The sequence below is a fragment of the Oreochromis niloticus genome, linkage group LG7 (assembly GCF_001858045.2).
Source record: "Oreochromis niloticus isolate F11D_XX linkage group LG7, O_niloticus_UMD_NMBU, whole genome shotgun sequence".
In the NCBI taxonomy this organism is placed as follows: domain Eukaryota; kingdom Metazoa; phylum Chordata; class Actinopteri; order Cichliformes; family Cichlidae; genus Oreochromis; species Oreochromis niloticus.
Window position 1 is genome coordinate 44,355,088 of NC_031972.2, and position 15,336 is coordinate 44,370,423.

General features: G+C 42.3%; 1 protein-coding gene across 1 annotated transcript in view; it reads right to left on the reverse strand.

Annotated features, from left to right (window-relative positions):
- ptpn9a (protein tyrosine phosphatase non-receptor type 9a) overlaps positions 1–15,336 on the reverse strand; it is a 29,217-nt gene that overhangs the window by 3,209 nt on the left and 10,672 nt on the right. The window contains exons 2-12 of the mRNA XM_005453098.3: positions 13,434–13,577; positions 7,518–7,607; positions 6,175–6,299; positions 5,676–5,781; positions 4,861–4,971; positions 3,868–4,184; positions 3,295–3,382; positions 2,964–3,033; positions 928–1,006; positions 683–833; positions 240–447 (exon numbers count right to left, since the gene is read on the reverse strand). Coding sequence (XP_005453155.1) covers positions 240–447; positions 683–833; positions 928–1,006; positions 2,964–3,033; positions 3,295–3,382; positions 3,868–4,184; positions 4,861–4,971; positions 5,676–5,781; positions 6,175–6,299; positions 7,518–7,607; positions 13,434–13,577 — 1,489 coding nt within the window. The remainder of the gene's footprint in view (positions 1–239; positions 448–682; positions 834–927; positions 1,007–2,963; positions 3,034–3,294; positions 3,383–3,867; positions 4,185–4,860; positions 4,972–5,675; positions 5,782–6,174; positions 6,300–7,517; positions 7,608–13,433; positions 13,578–15,336) is intronic.

Here is a 15,336-nt window from a genome sequence, read left to right on the forward strand (position 1 = left end):
CGAGATTGTTGCTCCATCTAGCTCTGTATAATCTGTGAACCTGAGCTTTTGTATGACTAGATCATTAAAATAGTGGTAAAAACTGACAGGAACAACACTTGTGTTCAACCCCGCTGCAGCGACAGCAGACATGTCAGTTTGACATCAACTTTGCTGTTGGGTGCAGTTTGTGAGGCACTGCACGGTGGGTATAAAATGGCCCGAAGCCCTAGAAGAAGGTTTTTATCCCTGCATCTCACCTGTTCTCCCAATCCCTGCACTACAGTGGACCACCATTGGCGGTCCCAGCGGATGGCCTGTCCACTGAGATCCCAGAGCCTTGACCATTTTTCTCTGTTGTCTCTTCACAGCTCCCAGGAAGTCAATCAGAGTCACTGCTGAGGTGGGGACGCCATAGTCGGGCCAGCTGAGGTACTGGAAATGACTCACTTGTCTCTGTTCACATGTCTGAATACACACAAATACAATTTTAAAGGTTATACGCTTTATGATAAAAAAATATGTACGACAGAAAATGCATTCTGCTTGTTGAAAACTGTCCAACTGAACCAGGGAGTGGAGTACTTTGAACATTTTGGGGAATGCAAAGAATATGAGGATATCAATCCCACTCAGTTACTGGTCCTTTTCAGGCAATGCCAGATTTTTCGGCTGCAACATTAAGCAAAATGTTTTTTCTCACCTCAGTGTTGTGCAGTTCAAGAGTGGTGTGGTTGTAGTGGGTGTGGCGGTCCACCCTCTGGTTCACTACTGCTATGTGGCCATAGACCTCCTGTCCACCTTCCTCCAGAGGCCAGTACTGCCCACACTTTCTCCGACTGCCTTCGTCGGTCCTGCGGCAGAGGGTCAGAAGGTATTTGACAAAATTAACACCAATTCAACTTCTAAAAATCAAAACAGATACTTGTAGTTCATCAACTCCATTACCTGGTTGTCATGACAATAACAAGGACATTTTGTTCCCAAACCATCCTCCAGAAATCACCGTAGGTCCTGTCTAGTGGTCCTGCACAATACAAACACCAAAGTCGAAGCAAATCAAAATTACAGTGAATAAAAATAAATAAAATTTAAATCTGATCCCGGCGTAATGAATCATACTCATTTAACTGCATGAAGTAGCTCCTTAATGAGATGCATTAACCCACAATAAAGACGAACATTCAGCTCATTATGTACGACTGCCAAATAATTTTGTTCTTAGCAGTTGTTTCTGAATCACTGAATTACAGCAGTGACGTGTCATCAGAAGTCAGGATGACATGATCATTTCTGAAAATAAACAGATTAACCTTGGGCTGTTTATTTATTTATGGACACAAGCTTAAGTAAAATACCACAGATGTCTTCAGGTCATTAGTGTTACCGTTCTTCCCACTGATCTTACAAATGTTCCTAGAAGCCTAGGGATTCCTGTAGTGAGAGAAGAAACCTTGCACTGCAAGTAAAGTTTTGTGCAAGGTTGGGTGGTGAGTGCGTTTTGGTACATGTTGCAAAACCATCAGAAACTGTGGTCGTATCAGTGCATGAGTGATCATTCTCACTCCCGGCTGTTCCAATACAATTCTACCCGAACTACAGTGTTAAAAAGAAATTAAAGGAACACACTGAAAACAGATGAGATCTTAATGTGGAAAAAACAAAAACTCTGTACTGTGTTAGGAATGAAAGGATGCCACATCATTGACTGGAAATGATCATCAATCTACAGAGGGCTGAATTCTAAGAAACCCTGGAAACAAAAAAACAAAGGAAAAAAGTGAAAAATTTTCACTGCAGCACCTCAAAAGAGTACTCAGTAGTTTGTATGGCCTCCATGTGATTCTATGCATGCCTGATGACATCAGGGACCCACCACCAAACCAGTCACGGTGGATGATATTACAGGCAGCACAACATTCTCCCAGTCTTCTCCACACCCTTTCATGTTTGTCACATGTGTTCAGGGTGAACATGCCTCGATCTGTAAAAAGCACGGGGTGTGATGGACCTGCCAATTCTGGTATTCTGTGGTAAATGCCAATCGGGTTCCACGGTGCTAGGCACCTGTCAGGCTCTTATATCGCCCTCATGTCTGTTTCTGATTGTTTGGTCAGAGATGTTCAAACCAGTGGCCTGTGTGAGGTCATTTTATAGCACGGAGGGGCAGATACCAGTTCTGCTGATGGGTTAAAGGCCTTCTTCAGCCCTGTCCAGCTCTCCTAGAATACCTAGCCGTCTCCTGGAGTCATCTCCATGCTCCCGAGACTGTGCTTCTGGCAATGACACACACTGATGTGGAATCCTGGAAGAGCTCGACTACCTGTGCAACCTCTGTAGGGTTCAGGTATCACCTCATGTTACCAGTAGTGACACTGACATAATGCTTTGAGCAGTGCACATACCTCCTCCTAGTAACATTTTTCTCCTTGTATTTTTAAGTGTTTATATAAAACCTTACTCCAGAATAGTTCAATGTTGAGTTAAACTTTACATCATCTACAGTGTTAGCATGGCTGCAATGTAAATCAAATGACATGAACACTAAACACCCAAATTAGTTCTGCATAAATTCAACAGTGACCCATTTTAGGTAGACCTACATTTAATCAGAAATCTGCAGTAACTTTCTTACTGTAGAGTAATTAGAAATACACTTTTGAAAGTATTAACTTCTGTTATTATAATATTTATTTTATTGGGCAACAAACTGTCCATCTCAGCTTACTGCCATTGTCCACTTATATGCTTCAGTTACATTTATTGCTATTTATGACACAGCAGTGGTAGTAACAGTGCCCATTTAGGCTGATGACCAAATGCCCTCATTTAAAAAGGTTTGCTTGTAGTCACACACTTGTTTGGCTGTAGGTTCCACTTAACATTACTGATGATATCAGTTTAGCTCATTACAAGGACTGCAGTGTTATGCCACTGGCATAACACTGCAAAACAGTCCCTTTAAATAAATGAACTTGTCGTACCTTGAGTACCAATGTAAGCATTCTTCTGTTTGTAGCCATCCATGAAACTTGCATTGATGTAGTCTGATCTCTGTGAGAGAAACAAAACTCGGTCACAAAAGGTCAACAGAATGCCAAACACATCATGTCAGTTCAATTGTTGGAGCATTAGAGACTTTAGAGGGGAAAATCCAACAGTTTGGTTGCAAGTTTGCTTTATAAGCTAGGTGGTAGGTGTCCAGCTGAGTACTGGGAGTGCAGTAGCCGGTTAGAAGTTTTAATCTTGACAGCTAACAGTGACCATGAATGGAACTGATCCAATGAAATGCACAATTTTTAAACCAGCATGTACCTCATTCTTTCTGGGTTTCAAACGAACTCTCGTCTGATCAAGGCACAACACGTCACCGTAGCGATTCTTCTCCTGATTGTAGGCTGCTCTGTAGACAAAACAAAAGTTACTGCTGCCGCCTTTTGCGGCTTACAATTACAATAACAGTCGACACACACTGAACTAAAGTTTTGGTTTTCTGGTCATGTGCTACTTAGTTACATGTGACGTTGAAGTGAGGTCTATAATTTATAGAAGACTTGAAAACTAGAGGCAAGTATGCAAAATGAGGAAAAAGATGCAGTCACCAAGCACAGCTATACATTCCACTTTATAAATGCAAATAAGGAACAAAACAAAACATTCTGAAATTATTAGAAAGGTCATCTATTGACGTCAGGGTTAAAGGAAATGCTGTGGAATAGATTACATTACAATGCTACTAATTTTTGTCCTTCCCAGAATGCACGCTGCACCTACAGCATAAAAAGATTACAGGTATTAATAAACTAATCTTTCTGGCAGCTCTGCTCAGCCAGACAAAATCAGATTTTAAAGTGAGCACTGAATGTGCGCCTGCTGCTCTAAACTCACTGTGCACAGTGGAAGGTTCCGGGTGGTGCTTCTTTGCGTAGCTCCTCATACTCCTGATGGATGCCCGAGCGCTGTAGCCTGCCGAGGTGCGTCAGCAGCTCCTGCGGGCGCATGGACTCTGGTCCGGGGACGTGAATGGAGGCATCTTCAAAGGGGATGCCCACCAATTCATCCACAGGGTCTATTCTGCCATTCTGGCCCGCCAGTAGCTGCTGGTTCCAGCTGTACGCGTCCAGAGGCAGCAGGCCACCAAGGTGCTGAGGGAGACAGTCTCTGGGGAGGTGCTGGCGCAGCTCGGCCATTTTTACCATTTGAACCTGGAGTTAGAAAAAACGTGGACTCAGATGGATTTGTTTTTACCCCCAAAGAAAACGGCATAAAAGGTCAAAGTCCCTCCGCCCGTGAGTTTGTCCTGTTAGCACTACAATATCTTGAAAGCAGTCTACAATAACTGGATCTCATGTGGGGTTTTGTGCAGTTTACATAAATGCGAAAATGCTGCAGTCTTTCTACAGCTGGCATGCAAATACTTGTGTCATCTCACTCAGGAACCTGCCTATGTAAAACTGACTTCATGATATGGAACCAATAAAAAAACGAAATGCAACAGGATACCATTTGTTTTAAGCCTGCTTTATCTTAAATATCAGTTTTTTTCCTACTCTTGGCATAAAAATAAATAAATAAATGAATAAATAAATCAATCCTGTGCACAGTGGCTCTTAAGAAATCAATGCTAATAAAATAATGACTGGTAATAATGTAGGAGGTATCCTGACTCCAGTGATTCAACATCTCAGGCATGTGTGAGCCAGCAGGAGAAGCAGTTAAAGAATCTCATAATCACATGCTCAGTTGGTACACTGAATCACTCACTGCCTGCCATTTGAGGAGAAAAAAAAAAAAAAAGTTTTTGCCCTTCCCTTTCTTAATAAATTATTTAAAAAAAAATGAAGCTGAAGAGCTACTTTGAGAAGTAATCAAAACATTTACCCTCTCCCTCAGTTTCTCCTTGAGAAGCAGGCTGAGCAGATTGTAGGGCACTCGAAACCACACCGGGGCCCCTACGATCAGCACCTTCTTCAGCCTGGCAGGGAACGCCCCCTGGTGGACAAAGACAGTAAATTACAGTAAACCAAATTCTTTGTTTAGAACTCACATTTTAAATTTTATGCTTATTATATTTATTAAAATATTGTAAATTAAGGGGCAACATCTCTTGTGTTTAGAGTGTAAACACAGGAGATGGTGCCAAGTTTATCTTATGGTACTTGTGCATCGAGGTATTAAGTACACAGTATGTGTACAGTATGTGACTGAGGACGACAGCTGCTCCAGAGAGATCAATATGTGGGCACAGAATACATCCCGCTGCTGCTGATGTGACCACATAATAGTCTGTGTTATTGACTCCAGTGGACATACTGCTACATGTTTAAAGTGTAACTCACTTAAATGCAGGCAACTGCAAAAATAAGTACCACTGCCACTGCCTATGGATTACGTAATACTTTAAAGGCTATCAACTCACACAGTGAGCCACTCATTTGCCTTTTTGGACATTTACTTAAATCCTGGAAGACAAAACCTTTATAAATAAATCAGATTACTACTTTCTAAGATGGAAATAAATGTGCAGTTAGCCGTTACTCTAGCCCTGGAAAGGAATGAAGACTTTCAGCTCCTTTAGATCAATGACGGTAGTGTTTACACCTGGTCCTGTGAATAATCCGAGCATGTGCATCTCATTTTTGGAGAAACTTAATGTTTACAGCACCTATTCACTATACTGCACTGAAATCCCAAACCTTGAGCAAGTTGAGAATCTTCTTGCTGAGGTCCAGCTCAAAGTTTGTGTAGTTGGAGCCTGCCATGTCATAGATGAACACTAAGCCATTCCTCTGAGTCTCGAAGCTGTGACACAAAAACAAAAAGGAAAAAAATCGTGTTTTTGATATCTTAATTAGGTCATTTAACTACTACCCTGTGCTGTCAAGAGGAATTTATTCCCCACATGGATAAATGTCATTTTGGGGAATTTTAAAGACTTAAACTTAAGTTCCAGTAAGACTGTCTTTTCATGTACAAAATTTGATTCATAGGATTCCTTCAAAGAAAAGAAACTTTCACTGAAATAAAGCAAGTGATGCGTTTGGTAAGATGTTTAAAGGCTACAATGCCAGACTATGCAGTATTTCAAGGAAAAACAAATGCCCAGTACTTTACCAGACACACTCTCACCAAAAATTCAAAACAAAATGTGACCGCTTTGTTGCAGCTTCATTCACTGAAAACCACGTTCCTCACCTTTCCACAGCCCGATCCAGGAGGTAGAAGAGGGCCTGAAGCACAACATGGTTGCCCGTCTTGTTGGGGTGATGCAGTTTGGCTGTGTACAAGGCGATGGAGGCCCCTGAAGGGTCTCGTACACTCTGAAAATACACAAGCACACAATACTGGCAGGTTATCATTCAGCAGAGCAAAAGCCTTTTGTCGCAATTTTCCAGGCAACTGCTGCCCCCCGTACTGAATTGAGGATTGTTTATTAGCACTGGGTTCATTCTGTATTGTTTATTGTGGAGTTATAAGCAAGGCGGCGGAAAATAAGCAAGATGGACATGCACACATAGAAATACCAGCCTTTTTCTAGCCATCTTTATATCTAGCATTCAAGTTTCTCAAATGCATGAATTATGATGCCATTCTTAGAAACTGTGTGGTTTCTGAAGGAGTTTACTAGAGCTAAGTGTGACAACAACACCCAAACAGAAGTGCAAAAATGAAGAATGGAAAAAGAAAAATGACCACAGGGGGGCACTTAGGTTCACATGCTGGCTGCTGGCAGGTTGCCAGCTCAGAGAAAGGGCTGTCAACAGTTCAACAGAATGAACAATTGTTGTCATTACTGATGCCGCAGGTCTTGATCTCTTCATTTTCTTCCTGGGGTAGAGACAGAATGCATTTTCTGAGCCAAAGCTGAACTGTGCTGTGAATGGGGGTGTCCGAAAAACCGAGGCTCTTCACTCGAGTGGAGCTGGTGACCAGAGATCCTCCGGAAAAAGCTCCTTTGTAAGTAAATAAGCCTGTATTCTCTGGCATGAGGGCTAAAAATACACCAGACAGGATGTGAAGCCCGCTGCCGAGGCTGGAGAACTCCGACGTCAGGCGAGAGGATGTGCAGCATCAATGCCACTGTGGCACGTCAGCGGGGAAGGGAAAAAGGGAAATGCGGGGAAATGGGAATGTGTGCGCGCGTGTGATTGCATGTGTGTGCGGTGGAAGTCGGCATCTTTAACGGTCACAATATGGCTGACGAAAGGCCAAATTTATCTCGCACAGGAAACACTTGGAACATCAACAAATAGCCTGCACCCCACAAAGCGCATCAGGATGAGGGCTTAGCTTTTGAACGTTCAATCTAAGGAATGAAGTAAAGTCATTGTTATTGTTGTTAACGCAGGAGCATTAGAAACCTGATGAAAAGACACACACATACACACTAAACGTCACTGGAATCACTGGGGTGAGGTACGTTATAGAAATTGATTAAACATATACATGCACAATATTAATAAACAACATTTCCACGTGGGCACGTTACACCTTGAATTAATCTAAAAATGTGGAGGATATTTCAGGAAGGCACTTACCAACACAGTGAACTTTCCACTGAGCAGCTCGGACCGCAGAGGCTCCTCCTGAGGCTGAAGTCTGACAATTCCTTCTTTAAGACGCGTTTCCTGAAGAAAACAGATCACAGCAGGTGAAGGCAAGCTGTGGGGCAGCTCCAACAGGCCGTCACTTTGAGGTGAATTCCTTTCTGAACAATAGTGAATCACCTGCCTGGCTTTCCTGCCGGGAGGATTCCTCTCTGCTAGCCCCCCCCCTTCCACTTTCTGTGGAAAGTCTTAAACTTCAGCTTGGGCGTGTCATTTCAATTCTAGTTGATCTTACAGACTTATTGTGAACAATGTTAAACTAGAGATACTTTGAGTTCCTGCTCTTGAAACTGGCCAAATTAAAAAGCCTCCTTTAGTTTTAAATGAAGCTTTTGTACAAGTTGACGGGAACTGCTGCAGCACACAGATTTCTCTGCAACCCTTTTATTCCTTTTAAGACTGTAAGCACTCGGGTCTTAATGGTAACGGATGTACAGATTCAGACTTCACTAGACTGCCATTACTCCATGAAATACGTCAGAAGGAGACTGTAGAGTTACATATTAGAACACTCCCTTTCCACAAAAAGCATTCTTGGTTAAACCGTACAGCTTTCCTGAAGTGCTTACTTGCCACTCTAAAGATGATTGAAGATTTATTTATAATTATTTATATAGCACCAACAAAAACAGTTGCTTCATGGGCTTTATACTTTAAGGTAAACACTTTAATTATACAGAGAAAATCCCAACAATCAGACAAACCTCTATGAGCAAGCACTTGGCAACAGTGGGAAGGAAAAACTCCCTTTTAACAGAAGAAACCTCCAACAGAGCCAGACTCAGGGAGGGGCGGCCATCTGCCATGACTTATCCAGCTCCAACTATATAATTTATCAAAGGGGAAAGTTTTAAAGCCCAATCTTAAAAGTAGAGAGAGTCTCTTCCCCAAATGGGTCTGAAATCTGAAGGGTCTGCATCCCTGTCTACTTTTAAATATTCCAGGGACCACAAGTAAGCCTGCAGCGTGAGAATGAAGTGCTCTATCGGGGTGATATGGTGCTATGTCTTTAAGATAAGATGGAGCCTGATTATTCAAAACCTTGCATGTGAGAAGGTTTGTTTTGTTTTTTTAATTTCAATGCGCCATTGAAGAAAAGCCAATATGGGAGAATTATGCTGTCTGTGCTCCCTGTCAGTACTCCCACTACAGCACTTTGGATCAAATGAAGGCTTTTTAGGACAGCTTGATAAAATTAATTATAATAGTTAAAGTGAAGCGAAGTCCTGTTTAAAACTGGCAGTATAGTATACTAGTATACTCGCATGTCCACATACAATAACTATAGCTGCCAATGTTTCTTTCTGACTTTGCCCTTAGAAATAAAGTAACAGCTGCTCCAATAATTTAAAAGGGACATGAAACACTACACATGGCTAATATGCACCATCGAGCCTTGCTCTCAAAAACTGACATAGAAGCAACACTGTAAAGCTGGATTTAAGAAATAAGTGCGTAAAGTCTTAAAAACATGTTTAGCGCCATCTTCTGTCAGTACAGAATGTGACGTCATGTGGTTGGTTGGGTCTAAGACTTAGCTAACATAAACTAATGTTAGCCAACTAGTGGCGGAATTAAGAAAATAATGACACTAAAACTAAAAATCAGCCTAAAGGGGGATCACTTTTGTTCTGTTCCTGGCTAAGACAATGAGTTTTATGTTAAAAAACCAAGTATATACTGTCTATTTTCACTGTCTGTCTCTTTAGCAGTAATTGGCTGTTCGGCTAGCTGTTAGTTGTAATGTTAGGGTTTTTAAATGAGGACTGTGTGGACGAGAGCCTTCTGTGGTTTCACGATTTTTTCATGTTTTATCAAGGAAGTGGAGTAATCTGAGATGCTCTGATATTCTGAATGAATCCCGTCACATGTCTTGACAAAACTGATGCTCACCAACCTCCTTAATGTAACACTTGGCTAGCTTATCTGAAGTTGGTCTACTTGTGGTTAAATAGCTTTTAGTAAAAATCGATACGCATGTTTCTTTAAGAGAATATCGTACCAATTTTGCACTCGGTCATATAACAATCTGTGGCCTCAGACCGTAAACACAGGATGATCTGCGAGGCGATTTTTTTAACTGGATACTTGCAAGATGCTACATTTTCTATGACCCACAACTACTAAAGTTTATAGATAGTAGCCCTGACAGCAAAAAGTTTGTCGTGTCCCCATATTTAACCCCCTGCTCATAACCTGCATGCTGCAATGCATTTCTTGTTTATTATTTAACATCATCACAGGGAAAAACATGTTTTTGTACGTTTTAAAACCTGACAGTAGCATCTCGATGCAAAATGGGAAATGAACAAGTGGCAAATCGATCCTTGAGGTTTATCATGTGCCACATTCGCGGTACTAAACCAGGTTAGATTCTTCATTTTATGGCAACACTTAAAGCCGACCTCTCATTTCTCTAACCCTCCAAACAAACAGCGCACTGGAAACTTTCCCTCCAAGCCCCCTCCCTTCCCCCATTCTCCTAACGAATGACTTGTCCCCAGCCTCGTCCTGGTGCTGACGCAGCATTAAGCTGTGTTAAATGAGCTGCAGCGTGGCAGGGGAGACTAATCCTTCTTAAAGTCACACCGAAGGCGGTCATGAGCGAGCCAGCTACTCACTGGTGAAAGCTACCTTGATGACTGAAATGACTTTACAAGAAAAGGACGGTGCCAACAATCATGGAGAAGTTAGAATTTGTGTGAAACTTGCCTGGCAACTTTTTGTTTGTCGATGGGATAAATGCCATTCTGCATGTTCATATTTGGAGTAGTATTGACATTTAGAGGGTAAAACAAAAACCCCCAAAACAAAACCACTGGTAGTTATTACTGGCTAAGAGGGGGAGGTCCTGGTTATGCCATTCTCCAGATGCCATTTTCAGATCATTAAGTAAATGATAAGACCTGCAGTAGGACCTGAAGCCCTGAAGGTTTCACCTTTATCAGTTTCTGGCTTGATAGTAATTTCACCAGCTGTCCTTTCTGTGACACGTAGTCAACGGACATCTTTGCCCTCACATTCTCAGACTCGCCTAATCCTTTTCTCATTTTGCCTCACTCTCTGGTGATCTCTCGATATACCCGCACCAGAAGATTATACAGCCAGCATGCTACAGATATACAGTATGTTTTAAACTCTTTTCACTGCATTTCTCCCCAGGGAGGTGGCTAAGAGCACAACAAGCATACAGGAAGCAAAAAAGGAGAAGATCAGCCATGTCTATTTGACATGAATAGCTGTCATTTGCCTTTTATGCTTTAAAAAGGCTCCAAAATACAAGAGACAAGATCACCCCACCCCCACAAAGTAAACCTAAAAAAAGTCACGTGCCATCTATTTCACTTGACCTCTAACACAAAGTAGTTACATCCAGCACTATTTTTGTGTTAACATGGTTTAGCATGTACGCCCAACATGTGAAACTTCATGTTCCTCCTTTAGACAGACTTCATAACCTCAGCTGACCAAACCAGCCCCTATTTTGATTCGCAACAAGCTTTCTGGAAAGCTTGAAAAGCCTGAATACCGCTTCTCGAAATATCCCCCGATGTAAAATTTAAAAAAAAAAATAAATTAAAAAATAAAATAAATGCGTGAGTTGGTGTATGTGTCAGGCCCCGAGGTTTCTGATGCATCTGCTCAGGCGATCTCTTGCTTGGCAACAGCCTCTTAGGAAATATGCTCAATGAAAAGGGGCCTTGTGCTGCCATTTCTGGGCACGGTGAAGACACCCCACACTCGTCAACCTGTTTATTTCATCTTGGGTTTTCGTTTGAGTGCACAGACAGATCAGCTGATAGACTGAGAAGGACGCTTGTTAACTGCGGCAGATTTGATAAAAACTACACAGAAACCCAGAATATAGCACTAAGTGCACATGTTCTTTGGAACAAGTCAGTAAACTGTAGTTATACGTCAGAAGCAACGTGTTACAGATTCATAACAGTCTGCTGCTCTCAGTTAGAAATCTAAATTTAGAGCAGCTAATAACTGGAAACCATCTTTTCACCAAAACAACTGCAATAAGCTTGAGATGAGTCAGGGCTTCAATTTTTTTTCCCTCCTTTAAAGGAGCTAAACCTAACGCAGGGGGCTTGTTTGGTTGCAGTTGACCCTGGCTGACGGAGGCGCAGCGTCACATATGACATCACTGTCACTAAGGTGTTCTTTCACCTGCTCATGACCTTAAGCAAAGCAGAGGAGCAGCCTTATAAAAACAGCACCCATCTGCACAGCCCACAGTGACAACACTAATCCAATCTCTGCTTTTGGCTGATCTCACCATTATACCATAAGGATGTGTCCCCCCCCCCTCCTCCTCTTTCTCAAATGTGGGATAAATTAGTTTCAGGATTTTTCTCTCTCTCTTTTTTTTTTTTTTTTTTAAAATATACCCACACTTTGAGATTTTTGAGTAGTCAAAGTGAGAATTAAAACTTGCCAACCACTTAAATTGTGTTTAGTTTGCCCAGTGTTTTCAGTTTCTCTTAAATTGAAAACTATATTGTTCTAAACCTGAATCTCAAATGTATTTATAAAATTTCAGGTGAGATCTGGGGAAGTTTTTTTTTTGGTTTTTAATATTGCTGGGAGGGAGAGAAAAAGGGAAAAAACAAAAAACAAAAAACCAAACCCCACTTATACTGAATGTTATCTACTGAGTTTAGGTGTTTTGAGCTCTAGCCACTCCCATGTGTGTGAGACACAGCAAACCCAGGTGAAATGAAAGATAACATTGTTCTAGACTTGACGTCCGGGCTTGGTTATGTAAATGAAATCAAAACCCTGCCAGGACAAAGCCAAGAACAGCCTTGTATCAATGCACCCGTTTAACAAGCTTAAACATACATGGCAGGTATGTTTTACACAACCGTAGCACTGTTGATACTGAACTGTTCTGAACTGCATGTAGGACCTGTTTAAATACTATGTACTAAAAAAAACCAACCAAACAAAAAAAAAAAAAAAAAAAAACCCCCAAAACTTCCAGCTTCATATTCAGTGTATCCTCAGATTTAATGGGGACTTGTAAACTTAGCTGTAGGCTGAAATTACAGTAGACTCCCCTCTTTAACTGAAGGTGGTGAATCCACAGCAGCAGAGTGAGGACAGAGGAAAGGGCTGGTAATGACTGATGTGAGTTTTTCATTGTATTCTTATGTCAGCATTATTATTTTATTTATTATTTAAGTTTTTTAAAAAAAAGTGTTCCACTGGGACACTTTCTGTTACAGCACAGGTGTCAAACTCCAGGCCTCGAGGGCCGGTGTCCTGCAGGTTTTGGATGCGTCCTTGATCCAACACAGCTGATTCAAATGGCTAAATGACCTCCTCAGCATGTCTTGTAGTTCTCCAGAGGCCTGGTAATGAACTACTCATTTGATTCAGGTGTGTTCACCCAGGGCGTTATCTGAAACCTGCAGGACACCGGCCCTCGAGGCCTGAACTTCGACACCCCTGTGTTACAGACTTTAAACAATAGCTCTGTGGCGATGAAACTGTATTCCAATTCTGTAATCTTGGGGAAACCCCCCCCCCCCAAAAAAAACCACCCACACAATTTCCATTTGTATTATGGGAAAATTAGAAAGCAGAATAGAAATGTAAAGATCATATGCATACTTCCACATTTGTATGATCATTGTAATATTAGCACATGGCAGATTTTCCCTCGTGTTGTGGAAGCTTGATTAAAAGCTCACATAAATCATTTCATGTTAGCGTGGGAAAAAAAAAAAAAGCCCCGCTAGGATGGAAAACTGCGGTTTTAGGTCGCTGAGCTGTTGACCTTGAACATTTGTTCCAGAGTGCTGCAGCAGCATCATCGTCTCCCGACGCCCTTACCCTGTAACTGTGGAACAGCTCGATGGCTCGGAGGACGTCAAACTTGCGAGCCATGAGGAACTTGACGGCCAATTCCCTGGACAGCGGAGACACTCCATGCTGACTGGTCCACTTGTTGATTTCCTCCAGAAACTGCCTGGTAGCCTGAAACACACACAGATGTCAGAAAACTCTGCTGTCCCAAAATCTGAGGGTCAAGCAGGAAGGAAGTGAAACTGGGGGTTTGAACTTGATACATCCTCAAAGGAAGTGCTATCTACGGCCCCAGAGATTATTTGATGTAATGTTATGGCCTGCTGCAGTGGGGGACATGCTGCTGTATATCTTTGAGAATGAAGTAAAGAATGTAGCGACAAGCAGAAAGAAGATGCAGTAAACATTTACACCAAAATGAACACAAAGGTGGAGTGACACATGCAAATGGACACATGTACATTACGGGGAGACATTTGTTGCTCGAAATAAAACTCGCAGCCTGAAGCATGAGCGGGGGAAGATAACCGAATTCTGCAAACTGGTGTTTATGACATGAAGCTTCTTTAATGACAAGGCTGCACAGACTTTTAATAGTACTTGGCAGTGAAGTTACTTGTCTGGCTGTGGAGCACCAGCTTTAAAAAAACAAAAACAAAAAACAAAACAAAAACCCCCCCAAAAAGCCGTGTGTCCTGAGCTTGCTCGAACTGAAAGGTGCGTTTGCCTTCTTCAAAGAAATGGAACTGCGTGTCAGCATTATTCTTTCAAGAGAAGATGATTAATTGGCCATCAAACTCTGCATCTGAGGTGAAGATGATAATTGGTTTCTTAGGAAATCTGGCTGCAAGTACAGGAAAGAACCTCTAATGGACCGAAACAGAATGGCAAGAAGCGTGAAAACAACAACTGATGTTATGATTACTGGGGGTTATCTGGCATTAATGCCCAATATTTGCTCCCCTTTTGTGGTCTCCGCTAACAGTAAGGGAAACATCTGGCTCTTTAGCTCCCAAACACTCCATATTTTCATTAGCCTTTTGTTAACTTTGTCTATGTGCCACATGGTGCTGAGCAGGTACAGCCAGCTGAAAACTGCTGCAGCCAAAAATGACACCATGAGTGATGAAAATGAGCCAAAATGCGAACGCTGCATGCTCCAACGCCATAAAGCTCTGCACAGCTGAAGGGAACTGCAAACTCACGGCACTCCTCTGTGGGATAGTCACATGTGATACCTATAAATATGTTTTTATAACTTCCTTAAGTAACAAAGTTCTCTCCCTTTTAAATTGTGTGCTTTCAGCATTGTGATACCTTTAATGTCTTGCTGGCTTCATGCTGCACTTGTAATTTAGAAAAATGTGTTTAACTTCGAGGCCTTCAACTCATCTTGGAAGTAACTTCTGCATTTAGCCTGCAGTCATTCAGGGGCTTCCTGCCTCTCCCCTCTTATTATATACACTCCCTCAGCACCCCCCCCCCCCCACCACCTCCCACTCTCTGCGTTAGCGAGTCAGCACCAAGTGAATCCTTCAAAAAGGCGACAGGAGGAGGCAATGAAAGCTCACGCTTTCAGAAAACACAGGGTTCCGCTTCTCTGCTCAGGCACGGCAGCAGTGGGGCACGCTCGGGAGACAGGAAGTCAAGTTCAGGGAATCCGCGGCTCTTCAGGAATACAGAACGATCCCCGATGAGCGCCGAGCCTGAAGACAGGATGCCACTGTCTCCCCTCGCCAGAGCCGGTGCTTTCAAAAGCAGGAGGGCCTGCAGCTTCTGCTCTGTTCAAGAGGCCTTAGCATGCAAGGGATGAGGGATGATTGCACCTGACAGGGCTGAGGCCTGTTGACATCCGATTCTCATGGGGGAAAAAAAAAAAAAAAAATGTGGAAGGGAAGCGGGGGAGGGTATAATGAGTTATGAGGTTTTC